Source organism: Geotrypetes seraphini, chromosome 18 (assembly GCF_902459505.1).
Source record: "Geotrypetes seraphini chromosome 18, aGeoSer1.1, whole genome shotgun sequence".
Lineage (NCBI taxonomy): Eukaryota > Metazoa > Chordata > Amphibia > Gymnophiona > Dermophiidae > Geotrypetes > Geotrypetes seraphini.
The window spans coordinates 17352277-17371626 of NC_047101.1; the positions used below are offsets into that span (position 1 = coordinate 17352277).

General features: G+C 44.7%; 1 protein-coding gene across 2 annotated transcripts in view; it reads right to left on the reverse strand.

Moving 5' to 3' along the window:
* The window catches only part of CYFIP2 (cytoplasmic FMR1 interacting protein 2), a 111439-nt gene that overhangs the window by 90658 nt on the left and 1431 nt on the right, over nt 1-19350 (reverse strand). For both annotated transcript variants that reach the window (XM_033927184.1, XM_033927185.1), the window contains exon 2: nt 3416-3570. In XM_033927184.1, the coding sequence (XP_033783075.1) occupies nt 3416-3532 (117 nt within the window). In that variant the 5' untranslated portion in view covers nt 3533-3570. The remainder of the gene's footprint in view (nt 1-3415; nt 3571-19350) is intronic.

The window sequence follows — 19350 nt, forward strand, 5'->3', positions numbered from 1 at the left end:
CGTTCCAGATTCTCAGCCTGCCGCTCTAACTATTAAGCTTACTCCTCCATCCCCCGATAATTTGTGTGATCCTGAATGGATAAATTTAGCTGGACAATGGCCGAACATCATCCTATGTAATAAAACCCTAGCCGCGCATGCGCACTCCTACCTGCATGTTCCGTTTTCCCTGATCCGTGAGGTGTATGTCTGTGGCAGCAGGAGTGCTCATGCGCAAGTCCCCAGCCTTCCAGCACCTAACTACACTCACGGCAGGACTGGCCGCCAGCGCTGGACTCCCTGCTCTCTCGCGGCAAAAAAAACAGTAAGTTTTTCGCGGTCTCCCATCCCTTCCCGACGTCTGACCGGCCCCCCCCCCTTCCCTTCCCGCGGTCCAGACTCCAAACCTGTCTGCAGCACTCTACACACGCTGCTTCAGGGCCTTCTACTGCCCTGATTTGCTCTGCGGTGTATCTGATGATGTCATCGGGGACGTGCCAGAGTAAATCAGGACAGTAGAAGGCCACGAAGCAGTGTGTGTAGAGTGCTGAAGACGCTGATAGAGTTGGCAGGTTTGTCGGGACCGTGGGAAGGGAAGGAGGGGGGGTCAAGGGACTAAGGGAGCTGGCCAGACTTCTAGCACTCGTTAGTGTAACGGGCTAAAATACTAGTTCCTCTATAAACCTCAATTTGTCTGGCCCAGCATTTATTTTAAACATATTAATAAATAAATAAAAACAAAAACTCTTGACTTTTAAATAAGTGCTTCTGAATTCTACTTACAAAATCAAAACCACGGGTTATGTTTTTATGAGAAATTTAAGTTGTGTTAGTTTGTTTTACTTTAATATTAATGCTATTTATATGCTTCCTAGAATAGATGGTATAATGAAGACATATGAAAAGCAAAACATTACAAGACCAATAATCCTCTCTTCTTGTGTGCCGTTACACATTCTGCAAGTGAAAGGTTCCCAGACTGACAGCACACGTCAAAAGGTTCTTTGCACTGCTTATCTAACCAAAGCATTTTGGCTAGCTTGTGAGAAGATGAGGATCGACTCCGATAGCCAAGAGCAGGGCAACGAAACGTGGAAGGAGAAGAGAATGTCACAAGAAGGGGGAAATAAGAACATAAGAACATAAGAAATGCCTCTGCTGGGTCAGACCTGAGGTCCATCATGCCCAGCAGTCCGCTCACGCGGCGGCCCAACAGGTCCAGGACCTGTGCAGAAATCCTCTATTTATACCCCTCTATCCTCTTTTCCAGCAGGAAACCGTCCAATCCTTTCTTAAATCCCAGTACCGTACTCTGCCCTATTACATTCTCTGGAAGCGCATTCCAGGTGTCCACCACACGTTGGGTAAAGAAGAACTTCCTAGCATTTGTTTTGAATCTGTCCCCTTTCAACTTTTCCAGATGCCCTCTTGTTCTTTTATTTTTTGAAAGTGTGAAGAATCTGTCCCTCTCTACTCTCTCTATGCCCTTCATGATCTTATAAGTCTCTATCATATCCCCTCTAAGTCTCCTCTTCTCCAGGGAAAAGAGACCCAGTTTCTCCAATCTCTCAGCATATGGAAGGTTTTCCATCCCTTTTATCAGACGTGTCGCTCTCCTCTGAACCCTCTCGAGTATCGCCATATCCTTCTTAAGGTACGGCGACCAATATTGGACGCAGTATTCCAGATGCGGGCGCACCATCGCCCGATACAACGGCAGAATAACTTCTCTCGTCCTGGTTGTAATACCCTTCTTGATTATACCCAGCATTCTATTCGCTCTCTTAGCGGCCGCTGCGCACTGTGCCGTCGGCTTCATTGTCATGTCCACCATTACCCCTAAGTCCCTTTCCTGGGTACTCTCATTCAATAACATCCCTCCCATCGTATAGTTGTACCTCAGGTTTCTGCTTCCCACATGCAGTACTTTACATTTCTCAACGTTGAACTTCATCTGCCATCTCGTCGCCCATTCCCCTAGTTTATTCAGGTCCCTTTGTAATTCTTTGCAGTCCTCTTTAGTCCGAGCTCCACTGAATAGTTTGGTGTCGTCTGCAAATTTTATTATCTCACACGTCGTCCCTATTTCTAGATCATTTATGAATATATTAAATAGTAGTGGCCCGAGCACCGAGCCCTGCGGAACACCACTTGTGACCCTCTTCCAGTCCGAGTAGTGGCCCTTCACCCCTACCCTCTGTTTCCTACCCGCCAACCAGTTTCTGATCCATCTATGCACATCTCCGTCCACCCCATGGTTCTTCAGTTTCCGGAGTAGACGCTCGTGAGGCACCTTGTCAAAGGCTTTTTGGAAATCTAGGTATACGATGTCTATGGGGTCTCCTTTAATGGCTTATAACTGCAACAGGGAGAACCAGTAAGGTATCTTAAGGACTTTCTTAGGGGCCCTTTTACTATGGTGCATTAATGCATTTAGCACATATTAACAAATTAGTGTGCATTAAATGCAACGCAGCCTGTAGGTATACAACGGGCTGCGTGGCATTTAACCTGTGCTAATCATTAACACGTTTATTTATTCGGTTTTACATCTCATCCTCCCCAAAGAGCTCAGAACCGGTTATAGTACAATTTGCATTCATACTATTATAATAAATCGTTACTTAAGGTTACTATCTGATACTGCGAGGGGTATTGACTAGACGTCTTAATTTATGAAATTACAAGACTGGATAAAGAAATCCTCTAAACATTGCATAGTTATAGAGGAGTCTTGAATTGGGACACTTTAGAACAGTGTTCTTCAACCACCGGTCCATGGACCGGTGGCGGTCCACAGAAATTTCCTGCCGGTCCACAGGGTCGGCATGTGCATCAGGCCCAAAACTGTGTTCTTCAACTGCCGGTCCACGGTGCGATCGATGCGTTGTTAATAAGATTATATTGTATGTATATTTGAAAAATGAATGGAAAAAATAGTGTTACAATTAGGACTATGGGGGCAGGGTCTGGCCCACGACTTAGCCCGTTGTTCTTTAACCGACGGTCTGCGGACTGATGCCGGTCCACAAAATAATTCTTTTATTTCTGCCGGTCCATAGGTGTAAAAAGGTTGACGAACACTCCTTTAGAATAAAGTGTGCGGTACAGGTAAGGTGTATAATAAGGGGATACATGATATAATCTGACCTCATATGTTCTACAAATAATTATCAAGTCTAGCATGAGCGTGACGTATGAATTTGGTCACCCTGCTGTTCAATGCGCGGGCACTGTTTATACACAAATAAAGATCAGCATCTTTTCAGCGTCTGATCTTAGTCCCCGGAGAGTTCAGCTGAGGCAATACGGAGAGACAGGGTAGGGATAGTTTGAGACTGGCTAGGCAAAGAGGTAGGTTTTTATAGCCTTTCTAAAGTTTAGGAGTCCTTTAAGGAAATGTCTCAGTAAAAGGACCCCTTAGTGTCTTCCATACCTGGTACATGATGGAGGATGGCGGGGGCTCGATGCATGGCTGTTGGTCAGGCAGCGGCAGCTCCTCCAACAAATCCACATTGGACAGGGCATCTTCGAGCGTCACGTGAGTCGTCATGGTCTACGATCTTCCTTATATCTGACACACTTTGGAAGCTGCAATAGGAGAGAAAGCATTAAACGGTTTTCACATTCTAGTATACAAAATCACTACAGCACATACTGGAGAAGTAAAGGCCTCAGAAGACTCCCCAAGAGAAGAGGGATAGGGATGATATGACAAATAATCGAGTATCTCAAAAGAAGAAAATTATTTATTTTTTGGGGTAGGGTGGGTTTGATGGTTTTTGTATACAATTTTGAGCTACCTTGTTGTTCTTTGTTCTTGATTTTGATTGTATTTGCTCAATAAAATATATTTAATGATAACCCGCTTACAACTAAGAGGTTCACAAAAATATCATACATAATAAAATAAACAAGACATAAAAATAATAAAAAGAGCAGCTGCATTTTGGGACACTTTGACCTCCAAGGGGGCAGAGTTGTCTTTTGAATATGTAGTACTGCTGCTCTAGGTTCCATTCATTCTTTTATTGTTTGGTGTTATGTATTGGGTGGGTGGGTAAGGAGGGAGGGGGGAGATCTGTGCTGCATTTTAATTTTCAATAAACAGATTATAACATAAAAAAGAGCAGCATCTTTCCACCATTGCCAACCCTTGCATAAATAAATATGTTTTCAAATGTTTCTTAAATTGCTGGAAAGTTGTACAATCCTGTAAAAAAAAGCATTTCCTTAGATTACCCTGGCACGACGAGCAAGATGATTAAATTTGCGGACGATACAAAGTTATTCAGAGTAGTAAGGACACAGAAGGATTGCGAAGACCTACAAAGAGACATAAAAACGCTGGAGGAATGGGCCGCGAAATGGCAAATGGGGTTCAACGTGGATAAGTGCAAGGTGATGTATGTCGGTAAAAAAAAAAATCATATGCACGAATACAGGATGTCCGGTGCTATACTCCGAGAGAGCCCCCAGGAAAGAGACTTGTAGACAAGTCAATGAAACCATCCACGCAATGCGGGGCGGCAGCAAAAAGGGCAAACAGAATGCTAGGAATGATTAAGAGGGGGGATCACAAAACAGATCTGAAAAGGTTATCATGCCGTTATACCGGGCCATGGTACGCCCCCACTTGGAATACTGCTTCCAACACTGGTCGCCCTACATGAAAAAGGACATAGTACTACTCGAAAGGGTCCAGAGAAGAGTGACAAAAATGATTAAGGGACTGAGAGAGTTGCCGTACAACGAGGGGCTAGAGAAACTGGGCCACTTCTCCCTTGAAAAGAGAAGACTGAGAGGGGACATGATCGAAACGTTCAAGATATTGAGAGTAGAGAAAGAGAGATTGTTCACCCTCTCCAAGGTGAAGAGAACTGGCTTGTACCACGCTGCAGTAGGGGTTTCTACTGCGGGCCGGCAAGGTAAATGCTCCGACATTCACAGGAATTCTGTGAGCGTCGGAGCATTTACCTCGCCGGCCCGCAGTAGAAACCTCTACCGCAGCGTTGTACAAGCCAGCATTAGTAATTATGGAAGAGATAAGAGGAAAAAAAATGACCACAGGGCAGAAGCGGTATTTCCAGTGCTCAAGCTCCGTGTGCAAGTGACACACAGAAAATAAGCAATAAAAGGAATGAAAACTTTGATAATTTATTTATTTAAAATTTTTTTTAGACCGCCCAAAACTCAGTAAACAAAACCTCAATATCAACGTACATAAAGCTGTAACATCAGATGTCGCCCATAGCGATATCAATAGAACTCTATGGCAATAGTCAATAAAAAAGTTTCAGAATAATAACTATTAAACCATGTCAGAAATAAGCGTTAACAAATAACTTCGTCTTAAGCAATTTCTTAAAGGCCAAATGCTCAACACATAACCTTATTTAGCTAGATAACTTATTCCATAGGGACATCCCTGCAATCGTAAACATGCTCTTTTCTGTTGACACACAGGGCTCCTTTTACAAAGGTGCGGTAGCGTTTTTAGCGCACGCACCGGATTAGCGCGCGCTACCCGAAAAACTGCTCAAGAGGAGGTGGTAGCGGCTAGTGGTTAAGGCCCTAACACACCTTTGTAAAAGGAGCACTCATAGGGGACTGACATGCTAATTTCAGACTACCAGCTGATCGTAAGTCTCTACCAGGTTTAGATATCTCCCATTGACCTTGAAACCAACAAGATACCTTCCAATATAAAGTTTGATATAGAGGTCTGCACGGGAACGGGGATTCCCCCTTAACCCACAGTACTCCCACGGGGACCCCCCTCTAGCCAACGGGACTCCCACGGGGATGGAAGGCTTTGGAAGCAGGGTTCGTCCGTATAATATAATGGACACGTCAGCCTTAGTAAAAGAGGGGGTTTATAAGTTAATTACCTGAACAGAAAACAAAAAAAGGGTTCCACCAAAGAGATTCCACAAGGAAAACAGCAGCAGAAACACAAAAGAAACTGTGGAATTGATGATCCCGTCAGAAGTAATTGCTGCTTTTTATGGGGACGGGCGGGGATGGAGGCAATTCCTTATGGGGATGGGTGAGGACGGAGAGGATCCTGGCAGGGACAGGTGGGGACGGAGAGGATCCTGGCAGGGACGGGTGTGGATGGAGAGGATTCTGGCGGGGACGGGTGTGGACGGAGAGGATCCTGGCGGGGACGGGTGGGGACGGAGAGGATCCTGGCGGGGACGGGTGGGATTTCTGTCCCCGCGCAACTCTCTAGTTTGATGCACCGGAGATAGTACTTTAAATTGAATCCTCTGTTCCAGTGGTTCCCAACCACCAGCCAGTCAGGTTTTCGGGATAACCCTAATGAATATGCATGGAGCAGATTTGCATGCCCGTCACCTCCATTATATGCAACTCTCTCTCATGCATATTCACTAGGGTTTTCCCAAAAGCCCGACTGGCTGGTGGTCCTCCAGGACAGAGTTGAGAAACGCTGCTCTGTTCAATCGGCAACCAGTGTAGTCTTTTTAATACAGGATTAATACGAGATGCTCTCAATATCCCACTAATCAGTCTAGCCGCAGAATAAGAGTTGAAAGACACAAACACTCGCTCTTAGCTCATCAAGGTCATTTTCAAACCTTCTGCTGTCTTTTAAGATGTGTTGACGCTGTAATAGCATACTATGTGGTATCTGTCATCTGAATATTTTTTCTGATTAATTATCTATTTCCTATGTCCAAATTCTTCTTGTTGTACACTGCCTTGGGTGAATTTATTTATTTATTTTTTTAAAAGACAGCTAATAAGTACTAATAAATAAATAAAATAACGGTAGCTACCAGGCCCACATTCTATCTTTCTTCCAAATCTGCACAACCTTTAGGCTCAAACTTAATTCAGAAAAGACAACTTTCTTTGTTGCTTCGCCACATCCGCTTGACACCAAATCACCACTATGTATCAATAATCTTAATTACCCTATCCAACCTACCATAAAGAAACTAGGTGTAACTTTGGATCAGTGCCTAACCATGAGAGACCAGGTGGACTCCTTGATCAGAAAGGGATTTTTCACTCTCTGGAAACTCAGATCCATTAAAGCTTATTTCGATACAGCGGCATTCAGAACCCTAGTCCAATCCCTCGTACTGAGTCTACTTGACTACCGTAACATCGCCTATTTAGCAATTTCCCAAAAGAACATGCAGCGTTTACAATTGATGCAAAATGCAGCGGTCATACTGATCTTTGGGCTGAGGACGTTTGACCACGTGACAACCTACTACCGGCAGCTGCATTGGCTGCCCATGGAGGCGAACGGAAAGTTTCAATTTGCCTGCTTCAAAGCACTACACGGACTTGCCCCTAAATATATAACTGACCTTTTCATCTTCTCAGCCAACAGACACAAGAGAAGCTCACATTCCAACTTCGTTTCCCCCCCAGTGAGAGGTTGTAAACTGAAAAAGCACCATGAACGTCTTCTCTCGCACCAAGCAGCATCATGGGGTAAAGACCTAGAACAATTGCTTTCAGCCACTACTTATGAGGAATTTAGGAAACGTCTGAAAACACACCTGTTCCTAAAGTATCTAGACAACTGATCCTCTCTTCTCGGTGTCAGGTCAAAAGCGCGCCGGGACAAAGGCGCGCCCAGACAATTGAGCGCAGCGAGCGCCGCCGCACCGCTCTAAATTACTGTTTTTAGTGCTCCGACGGGGGTGTGTGGGGGGGGGAACCCCCCCAATTTACTTAATAGACATTGCGCCACGTTGTGGGGGCGTTGTGAGGTGTGTGGGGGGTTGTAACCCCCCACATTTTATTGAAAACTTCACTTTTTCCCTGTTTTTAGGGAAAAAGTTCAGTTTACAGTAAAATGTGGAGGGTTACAACCCCCCAAACCCCCCATAACGCCGGCGCGATGTCTATTAAGTAAACTGGGAGGGTTCCCCAACAAAACCCCCCGTCGGAGCCCCTAAAAACTGTAATTTAGAGCGGCGTGGCAGCGCACGCTGCGCTCAATTGTCGGCGCGCGCTTTTGTCTTTCAAGCCGTTGTCTATGAACCCTCTTCTCTCTCCCCTCTATAGCAATTAACTTGTTCTATTGATCACTCTCTCCTCCCCTCTTAAAGTCAATCAATTTGTACCTTTGCTTAATCTTTGTAAACCGCATAGAACATCACGCTATTGCGGTATATAAGCTGTTATTATTATTATTATTATTCTGGACACACAAATCTCCAAGTGCTACTTCACATAAGATGAAGACTGCTGAAAATAATTAGTGGAGAAAAGATGAAAATTTTATTTTATACTTAGGATAATATTTGAGATGCAAAATGTCCAGACCACCAAAAGCTATTTTGTTAACACGGTGTGTCTTAGGGCATTTCCTGTCAAAGGCACCTTAGAAGTCTAGAGACTCCAGCTTAAAGCTACTTAAGCTAAACAAGGCAGATGACCTAGCTTAACATTTTATTTCTATTGCACTAGGATAGTTCCCCCTTTCAACGCGAGATTTAACCCTGGGTCTCTGGGTTTGACACAGCCCACAAGCCATGAACCACAACCTTCCTCGATCCGGGAAATCTGCCTGCATTTACGAATGAGAAATAGAGCAAGGACGTGTCCTACATACTTACAACAAATTGAAGTTGTTCATCGCTCCTGGCTCATAAGCTAATAAACACCCTTCCTGTTCAACTGCAGTCAAAAGCCCCACCATAAACCAAGCTGAGATTACTCTACGGACTGCTGACTTGATTCTCACAAGAAGTCCAGCGAACAGCAAAATCTGTACGAGTCTAGCAGCCTTGACCTGGCATCCTCCTCCGCCCTCTTCCTCTTTCTAAACATTCGTCTGCAGACCCTCTTCTCAGTCTACAGCCTATGTGTCTGCTTCTCCTGAGGCAGCTATTTTCAGAGCCTCCTTAGTTCTGTGAAATCTTTCACAAGTACCAACAACTTCTATGGGAAACAGCAGCTTTCTTCAGTCTCGCAACACCCAATCTAATTTCATTCAGGAAATACTGTACTGAAAAAGCCCATGACATCTACATTTAAATGGCGTCCTAGAGATTTCAGCACACATTAATTTTCTTACATTAACAACCTTCTCTCTAAAAATACAGAATACCCTATTATTATAGCCGAGTAAGGGGGGGGTCAAAACCACCACAAACTCCCCCGATAAAACCAGGTGATGTGAAGTAATAAATACTCGTGTTGTGCACAACACAGCCTAGATGCGTAGCGGGAACCTCGTAAAGAAAGTAAGATGTAGGCGAGTGATGGTCATAAAGGAGTAAGTAAACATGGTCAAAAGTAATGACATTTGTTATGGGAAGGGTTAGTGGGTTACAAAAGGTCAAGAGGGAGATGCTAAACTCGCCTTCAATCAATTCCATCCTCTAGTCTAAAGAGAAGGTAGTTCTTGGGGGGAGGGTAAGAGGGGTATAGGTGTATCCTGAAACTACTGGAAAAGGTTCACTCGTTGACCTTCAATCTCACTCGCTGGCAAGCCAATGCAGAAAGTCGCATGCTAAAGCTGTGCGCTGATGGCTGAGCACGCGGATTCTAACACCGATGAAGTGTGAATGCTTTGCACACCAATGCTGTAAGCTAAACATATGCAATTTGAAGCGCACAGAACCTGCAAGCTAGTATACCAGATTCCTGCACACAAGGTTCTACGTGGAGGGTCACTAATACTGTGCAAATGTCTTAGCAAAATGAAAGCGTCATCGCACATCTAGAAACATAGAAATACACGGGAGATAAGGTCCCTCCCCTACCTTTGCCCTGTGAATAGATCCCATGTGACGATCCCATTTGGCCTTAAAATCAGGCACGCTGCTGGCCTCAATCACCTGCAGTGGAAGACTATTCCAGCGATCAACCACTCTTTCAGTGAAAAAGAATTTCCTGGTGTCACCTCGTAGTTTCCCGCCCCTGATTTTCCACGGATGCCCTCTTGTTGTCGTGGGACCCTTGAAAAAGAAGATATCTTCCTACGCCTCGATGCAGCCCGTAAGATACTTGAACGTCTCGATCATGTCCCCCCTCTCTCTGCGCTCCTCGAGCGAGTATAGCTGGAATTTGTCAAGCCGTTCTTCGTATGGAAGATCCTTGAGTCCCGAGACCATCCGGGTGGCCATTCTCTGCACCAACTCCAGTCTCAGCACATCCTTGCGATAATGCGGCCTCCAGAATTGCACACAGTATTCCAGGTGGGGCCTCACCATGGATCTATACAATGGCATAATGACTTTCGCTTTACGACTGACGAAACCCCTTCGTATGCAGCCCATGATTTGTCTTGCCTTGGACGAAGCCTGCTCCACTTGATTGGCAGACTTCATGTCCTCACTGACGATTACCCCCAAGTCTCGTTCTGCTACCGTTTTTGCTAGGATCTCGCCATTAAGGGTATAAGACTTGCATGGATTTTGGCTGCCCAGGTGCATAACTTTGCATTTTTTGGCATTGAAGTTGAGTTGCCATGTCCTAGACCATCGCTCCAGTAGGAGTAGGTCGTGCATCATGTTGTCGGGCATTGAATCTTCGTCTGTTGTGCATTTGCCCACTACATTACTTAGTTTGGCGTCATCGGCGAATAATGTTATTTTACCTCGAAGCCCTTCTGCCAAGTCCCTTATAAAGATGTTGAATAGGATTGGGCCCAAGACTACAACAACAAAAAAAAAAATGATTTCTCACACAAAGTTTTTAGAACACCAATATTTGTGCACAGAAATTCCAGTACATAGGCATAGCGGATCTGTATGCAAAACTGGAACCTCCCCTATTCTATCTTAAAAGTCATAGATACTGTTAAGCCTATGAACATTGTAAAGTCCGACGGTACTTACACAAGCGCACGTCTGAACAAGCGTGAAAGCACATGTTGACGCTTATTCTTTTGTGCCTAAATATGAGCCTCTCACGAATTCCCAAATTTCTGGAAGGCTCATAAGTGCAGGAGAACCACCGCTAATGCATGCCGACACTTTTTGGATTTGGTTTGGACAGGCGCACAAGCTGCTGCATATACTGTGAAACTCTGTGTGCATGCATCCAGCATGCTCCCCCCCCCCCCAACACACACACACATTTGCAGGGGGATTTCTGTGCATAAAATTTGCATACAATTAAGCTTACTGCATTCATGGTAGAAGCAGAGCAGTCAGACACCTGCGCAGGGTTCTATCTCAAGCCTTTCTGCTTCAGCCCTTCAGTGTCTTAAATCACCAAATGGCAGAAATGGGGAGGAAACCTTAAAAAGCCTCAACAGTTAATTCTCAAACCTTCTTCATGCCAAATGCACACAAGCTGCACGTAAACAGGAGATGAGTGTGAAATATTATGCAAAGTGCTTTATCTCCAAGACAGGAAATGCTGCTGGTAAGTGCCTGTGATAAAGAAAAGTATTTCATGAACTAGACTTTAACTCTTTGTCCTCCTCTTCTCAAACCTAACATTCAAAAAGCTTTATTAATACCTTTTTTATTCAAGGGGCCCACTTAGTTATTATCTCAGCTGCTAGTTGCGTGTGTCTTGTGTTAGATCTCGCCACAATTCTCACACAGCAAGGAAACAGCAGGATTTCCCCCCTTCAGCAATAAATTCTACGATGCAGGAGGGTCCACTTACAACTATTTCCTCCCCCCCCTTGTGAAATAACTTCTGTTACTGACCAACCTTTGGATATTGTAAGTTACCAGGTTAGCCTAGACCAGGGGTCAGCAACCTTTTTAAAGAAAAGAGCCATTTTATCCTAAATGTTTGATCCAAGATTTACAAAGAGCCGCAATGGGGAGAGAAGGAGGTTTGATATATTCTAGGTCTCTCAGTCTCTCTTCCCTCACCAAGGTCTAGCTTTTTCCCCTCTTTCTCCCCTTTAATCACTTGCAGGTCTCTGTACCTCTCATCTTTCCATTCCCTCCCCGATCCCATGGCCAAAGCTCTCTCCTCTCTCCAGGCCCCAACCCTTTGATCTCCCTCCCAACCCTATTATTCTCTCTCCCCCCCCCCAAGGGCCTACTTAGGTACTGGATCCATGGCCCTCTCATGGCAACTCAACCCCACAATGCCCCCATCCCCTCCACTCCACCATGGATAGGCAGGCCACCCCGGGGTACCTGGTGGTCCAGTGAGGATCTTTGTGGCAGGAGCATGGAATTCTTGCTCCTTCCTCTTGCTCTCTAAAATGGCTGCTGCGACCTTTTGTAGCTGCTCGCGGCATTTCCTGTAGTACTGCGAGTTGCCGCAAGATATCGTAGCAGCCATTTTTGAAGGCAGCTGCGAGGAGGCAGGAGCGAGATGGCCGCACTCCTGCCACAGAGACCCCTGCTGAACCACCAGGTACTTCAGTAGGTCTGGTGGGCCTGTCTATACATGGGAGAAGAGTCACAGGTTGCCAACTCCTGGCCTAGGCTAATATGTTTAAAAGAAAAAAAGTCCAATAAAACGGTACCAACACGTTCTCAGCCCAACCAAGAAGGGAATGACATGGAGTCATGAAACTTATTCCACATATTCACCCCTAAGTTCAACACACTTGCCACGTCATATGTAACCCTTCCCCCCAAAAAAACTGCTCCACTACCATCACCTCCGAATCACTTGAAAATTGTCACCTTTTCAAACTCTTTTTAAGCTTTGAAAACAGAAAATAGGCAGATGGAGCAACATCTGGTGAGTAGGGTGGATAGTCTACACACTAAAACCTCCAACTGTGTGAAAACATCCATCGTTTTGCTAGCCTTGTAAGCAGGTGCATTGTCTTGCAAAAAGAGAACTTTCTGCAGCTTCCCTCTTCTTTTGCCTTTCATTGCCTCCTTTACTCAGAACAGCAAGTTACAGTAGTATTCTGCATTAACTATTTGGCCCCTTGGAAAATAATCAGTCATTACAACACCTTCCTGATACCAAAACACTGTGGCCATGACCTTTCCCAATGACTTTTGGGTCTTGAATTTTCTTGGCCTTGGAGAAGCTAACTGCTGCCATTGCATGGACATAAGAACATAAGAATTGCCGCTGCTGGGTCAGACGAGTGGTCATTTGGACATTCTGATACAAGCTGAGGAAGGGTATTTTATCTTCCAGAAAAGATAATCAAAAAAATTACAAGTTTAACTTTTACTATGTCTTTATAGTTGTTGGTTGTTTTTTTTTTTTGTTTGTAGTAAACCTTTATTTCTTCTACTTCTCTTCTGTACTTGCCAGCCGCCGAGACAAAAAGGTTAGTTCCATCCAAACCACAAAGTTAATATGTGAAACTCTGCAAGTGCTAGAAGCAGCATGTAGCAAGTCAGCCTGCTCCAACCTTACATCTACATTGTATAATGTGTGGTTAAAAAGATCATGGAAAGAAGAGGTAGAGGTGGACCAAAGGACTTCCAGCAGCCAAGTGTGAATAAATCAAAAGTTTTATTTCCAAAGCACTCAAAATTTAAAATGGAAAAAAAAACGACATCGGGTTGTCTGCTTCAGGGGTCAAGGTGCTCTGCAAAACTATAAAGCAGGGGTGTCCAACCTGCGGCCCGAGGGCCACATGCGGCCCAGTGAAGTATTTTGTGTGGCCCTGGTTGAGGGCGATGCAGTGTTTTCCTCTGCTGCCCCTGGGTGTTTACCGTCTTGCCGGCTGCGGCCCCAAACACATTTTTTTCAGACAATGCGGCCCAGGGAAGCCAAAGGGTTGGACACCCCTGCTATAAAGGAAAGTGCTAAGGAAAAATACAGTTCAAGTGATGGAAAGCCACACAGGAATGCTAGAAAAGGCAATAACTTCTAGCTCTGACAGGTAAGTCAGGAAAATCAGAAAAAAAAAAGATCAAACAAGAAACAGACTGAATAAAGCATAGAAACACACACTCAAAACTTTTTCAGGATTTTGAAAAGCAACACGTATCATTAATTTCAACCCAGCTGTAACTCTCTTTTTGAGAACTTAAATTATATATATATTAAAAGACAGGAACTGTCTCTCTCAGTTCATTTTTATTGCAAGACTTGTTTTGTAGAATCGTTTTTCATCTATCTAGCAAAAAATAAAAAATAAATGCAGAAGAGATTCTGTAATCTTAGAATAAAATTTAAATCCAGACCAACAGGAGATATATAAACAGAACACAGGCCAGATGGCAAGTGCCGTGTGTTACCACACACAAGATCCTTAGTCTGATCACCAAGTTGGGTCTTCTGGTTCCCAAGTCAGCCAGGGGTGCTATTCACAGCTGGGGTAGGGTGGGGGGGGACACTGAGAAGAGTAGGTAGGAGGGTACAGATGGCTAAATTTAGGCCTCATGATTAGAGAGTTGCGCGGGGACAGAAATCCCACCCATCCTCTCCATCCCTGCCAGGATCCTCTCCGTCTCCACCTATCCCCGCAAGAAATTACCTCCATCCCCGCCCGTCCCCATAAAAAGCAGCAATTACTTCTGACAGGATCATCAATTCCACAGTTTCTTTTTTGTTTGCGCTGCTGTTTTCCTTGTGGAATCTCTTTGGTGGAACCCTTTTTTTTCCTGTTCAGGTAATTAACTTATAAACCCCCTCTTTTACTAAGGCTGACGTGTCCATTATATTATATGGACGAACCCTCCTTCCAAAGCCTTCCATCCCCGTGGGAGTCCCGTTGGCTAGAGCGGGGTCCCCGTGGGAGTCCCGTGGATTAGGGGGGATTCCCGCAATCCCCATTCCCGTGCAGACCTCTACTCATGATTCGAGAAGGAGCCCTGAAAAATAATACTCAGATGCGAACTCTCAGTGCAATAACTAGACTAGGTACTAAGGGCTCCTTTAACTAAGGTGCATTAGTTTTTTTTTTTAGTGCAAGCAGGAAATTATCGCACGCTATGCTTCTAGAAATAACGCCAGCTCAATGCTGATGTTAAGGTCTAGTGCGCGCTATTCCATGCGTGAAAGCCCTAGAACACCTTAGTAAAAGGAGCCCTAAATGTTAGGTGAGGAAACAAAATAGAGAAAGTCCCTAGGGGACAGCGAATGAAGGCTTGAAGTGCCAGATTCACAGCCCTGCTTTCAAATTAGCTGGAAGTAAACACAGTTCCAGGGGACTGCAGAGAGACACAGGCCAACAAGCAAACTTCAGCGACACAAGATGTCCGACAGCAGTGGGAAAGGAGTGAGCAGCGAGCAATGCGCAGGTGGAAATCCAAACCCTGCCAGCACAACAGGAGACAGCTTCCCATGGAAGGGATGGAGGATCCAGTCAGCATACAGAGAAAGGTACATAAGAACATAAGCATCGCCTCTGCCAAGTCAGACCATAGTCCATCGTGCTCAGCAGTCTGCACTCGCAGCAGCCCCCCAGGTCCTTGACCTGTAATGTTCTTTCACTTAAGACATTTTATCCTATATAGTACCCCTCTAGCTATACCCCTCAATCCCCTTTTCCTTTAGGAACATGTCCAACCCCTTTTTGAAACCCAAAATCGTACTCTGCTCTACCACCTCCCCCGGAAGCGCATTCCAGGTATCCACCACCCGCTGGCTGAAGAAGAACTTCCTAGCATTTGTTCTGAATCTGTCTCCCTTCAGTTTTCTTGCTTGCCCTCTTGTTTTTGTTTCCCCCGCCAGTCTGAAGAATCTGCCCCTCTCCACCTTCTCTATACCCTTTATGATCTTGTAAGTTTCTATCATGTCCCCTCTAAGTCTCCATTTTTCCAGAGAAAAGAGCCCCAGTTTCTCCAGCCTTAAGAAGATGGAAGAAGGTAGGGGGAAGGTGAGGGTGCAAAGGGGCGAGAATACATCTCCTTCCTGACTCTGCTGTTTCAGTGCGTCCACGCCAGCAACTTTATAAAATATTTCATGCAATTTTTGCGTCACCCGTTGGATTTCGGAGTTACGTAGTTAACAACTCGCATACATTTCTACCTCCGTATTCGCTGTGATAGGGGATTAATAGAACAATAACCTTTTCATATGTTATTCGCTGTTTTCCATTAAAAACCATTGTGAATTTGGTGAAACCGCGAATAACATAGTGGAAGACCTGGCCTGTTCCTAAAGGAGAGGCTAAACACGGTGAAGAAAGTGCTGGGAATCAGTGATTTTCTCTATGCAAACTGACGTAACTTGGGGGGGGGGGGGGGAGGAGCCAGCAAGCTAAAAACCGTGAAAAATCGAAACCGCAAATGCTAAAACCGCGAATACGGAGGGAGAAGTGTACTCTGAAATTTATAAATGGGCTTAGTGCTTTCTTAAGTCAGACTAATCCTGGCGAAGTGAAGCCAATGGTACTGATGACAGATAAACACAAAGGCGATAAAATCACGAGCAGGTATGCTTGCATCTTCCAAAAATATTGCCATGTGAGCAGCGGCACTGGCAGAAGAATAGCACAGTAATGAAGGAACAAGCTCTTGCCTCTCTGAGCCTATCCACCTTACACCGCCAAAATAATATGACCTTGAAGGATATTTTGGAACGGTTTATTTTTCCAAGTCTGCAGCCTTTCTGAAGGCACTGACCTCCATAAAAAAAAATAATTTAGGGATGCCTCACTGAAATATTTACTATATTCTCACATTAGAAATAAAATATATTTTTTTTAAGTGTTTATAGCAGTGGTTTTCAACCCAGTCTTGAGACACACCCAGCCAGTACAGTTTTCAAGAAATCCACACTAAATATGCATGAAACAGATTTGCATCTCAGGTCTATATAGTTACAAGGAAGCCAGTGTTGCCAGCTAGGGATGACGGCTCATCACGAGCTTGTCATTTACGAACTAAGTTCCCAGTGAATCTGTAAAGGTGGTGGTTTGATTTATTAATTTCCTTCCTTCTTTCTTTCATATGCATGGTTATCAAGTGTCAGAAGGAGAACAGAAGACTTAATATACAGAAGAAAACCCCCACAGGAAATCATGTCATTCTATTGGTAACCCAGCATTCAGGTTATGTAACAATTGGAGAATGACACGGTGACAAAATTCATCACCGTTCCCGTCCCCACGGATAACCGCGGGAAACCATCTTCATGTCATTCTTTAAGGAGAGAGGGAAGAATCAGAGTATGAATGGCCACAACCACTGACCCTCAAGCTTTGCTTTGAAGAATGCTGGTGTAGAAGGACCGAGGTTGAAACAGACACTACAGAATGACAGTCTCTGGTATCCAGAGCAGATATTGTGATGTCATAATCCCTCATTCCACCAGTGCCTAAGAGCCAATCACATCAGTGATGTCACAATGGCTTCATTATCCTTGGCTCACATAAGAATCAGAGTATGAATGGCCACAACCACTGACCCGCAAGCTTTGCTCTGAAGAATGCTGGTGTAGAAGGACTGAGGTTGAAATAGACACAAAAAAATGGCAAGTGATTATTTCCCGCGGTTATCCGCAGGGACGGAAACGGTGATGAATTTTGTCACCGTGTCATTCTCTAGTAACAATCATCATAGGATCCAGGTGGTCAAGGTTCTATGGTCGGGAATGGGATACATTTTCACAGCGTGAACAAGAATAACTGAGCCAACCAGTCTCTTTTCTGCTGTTATCTCCTAAACACAAAGTCACCATTCCAACAAGACCCTCAAGGCACATATCAGATTTAAATAAAGATCAGATATACATTTAAAAACAAAGCGGCTAAATGCAACTTCCTCTCTGGTCACTCAAATACTAGTGAAGAATCCCCCCATACAGCTATGTTCAATAAACATTTACAGGCTTGGAAGCTACCATAATATAATAAGCAAGATCATAAGCAAAGTCTCTTTTTTCCTTGTCTCTATCAGCTGATTGATATGTTTGCATTGGCTGTGCTAAAAGAATATATCTAACTGCTACAATTTTACAAGTTAAAGGGGGAAGAAAAAGCCCAACACATTTATAAAGCTTTTCAATATTTAACCATAACAATCAGGGATCAGTAGCTTAGAGTCTGATGTTTCTGTAAACAATGCAGAACTCCACAATGCAAAACTGCGGTCTTCTAGTCACCTTACCTGCCATCAGAAATGCAGGACAGACCTTAGGTTAGATCAGGTCTGTCACTTTTAACCGGGAAAGGAGAGGGGGGGGAAGGGAGAGAAAGGGAAGCCTCTGCTACATCACACACACACACACATTATTTTGTACTTTCATGAGGCTGGGCCTGGGCAGTCTAAATGTGGATTCCAGAGCTTGTCATATTCAGAACAGTGGCATAATCTGAATACAATTTTTGGAAGAAAGGGGTATTTCCAACCAGCATACAGACTCTCTTCCTCCATCAGTGTATGCCACTCACTCACTAATACCATCACTAAGAGCTTGTTACATTGCTCTACCTTCCTTCATATGCACTGCATGCACACGGAAAACTTGCAAGCAGCACAACTCTTTTATGATCTCATTAGGGGGGGGTTAACACCCACACCAGTGATTCCCAACCCTGTCCTGGAGGAACACCAGGCCAATCGGGTTTTCAGGCTAGCCCTAATGAATATGCATGAGAGAGATTTGCATATGATGGAAGTGATAGGCATGCAAATTTGCTTCATGCATATTCATTAGGGCTAGCCTGAAAACCCGATTGGCCTGGTGTTCCTCCAGGACAGGGTTGGGAACCACTGCTCTAGACCAGTGGTTCTCAACCCTGTCCTGGAGAACCACCAGGATAGTCGAGTTTTCAGGCTAGCCCTAATGAATATGCATGAGAGAGATTTGCATATGATGGAAGTGATAGGCATACAAATTTGCTTCATGCATATTCATTAGGGCTAGCCTGAAAACCCGATTGGCCTGGTGTTCCTCCAGGACAGGGTTGGGAACCACTGCTCTAGACCAGTGGTTCTCAACCCTGTCCTGGAGGACCACCAGGACAGTCGAGTTTTCAGGCTAGCCCTAATGAATATGCATGAGAGAGATTTGCATATGATGGAAGTGATAGGCATGCAAATTTGCTTCATGCATATTCATTAGGGCTAGCCTGAAAACCCGATTGGCCTGGTGTTCCTCCAGGACAGGGTTGGGAACCACTGACCTACACCATGCCATCCAAACATTGAAGGCGGCTGCGGCTTATGGATTTTGAGATTTCCATCAGTCATAGTAATCGCATTGACCTGGGAGTATTAAAAAAAAAAAAAAAAAGGGGGGGGGAGACCAAGAAACTTGATACCTATACATCAGGGGGTGTCAAAGTCCCTCTTCGAGGGCCGCAATCCAGTTGGGTTTTCAGGCTTTCCCCAGTGAATATGCATGAGAGCTATTAGCATACAATGAAAGCAGCGCATGCAAATAGATCTCATGCATATTCATTGGGGGAAATCCTGAAAACCCGGCCGGATTGCGGCCCTCGAGGAGGGACTTTGACACCCCTGAGCTACAGGGAGAATAATATCAAAACAAGCGGTTTCTGTACCCCTCGCCAGCATCTTCACCACCCTA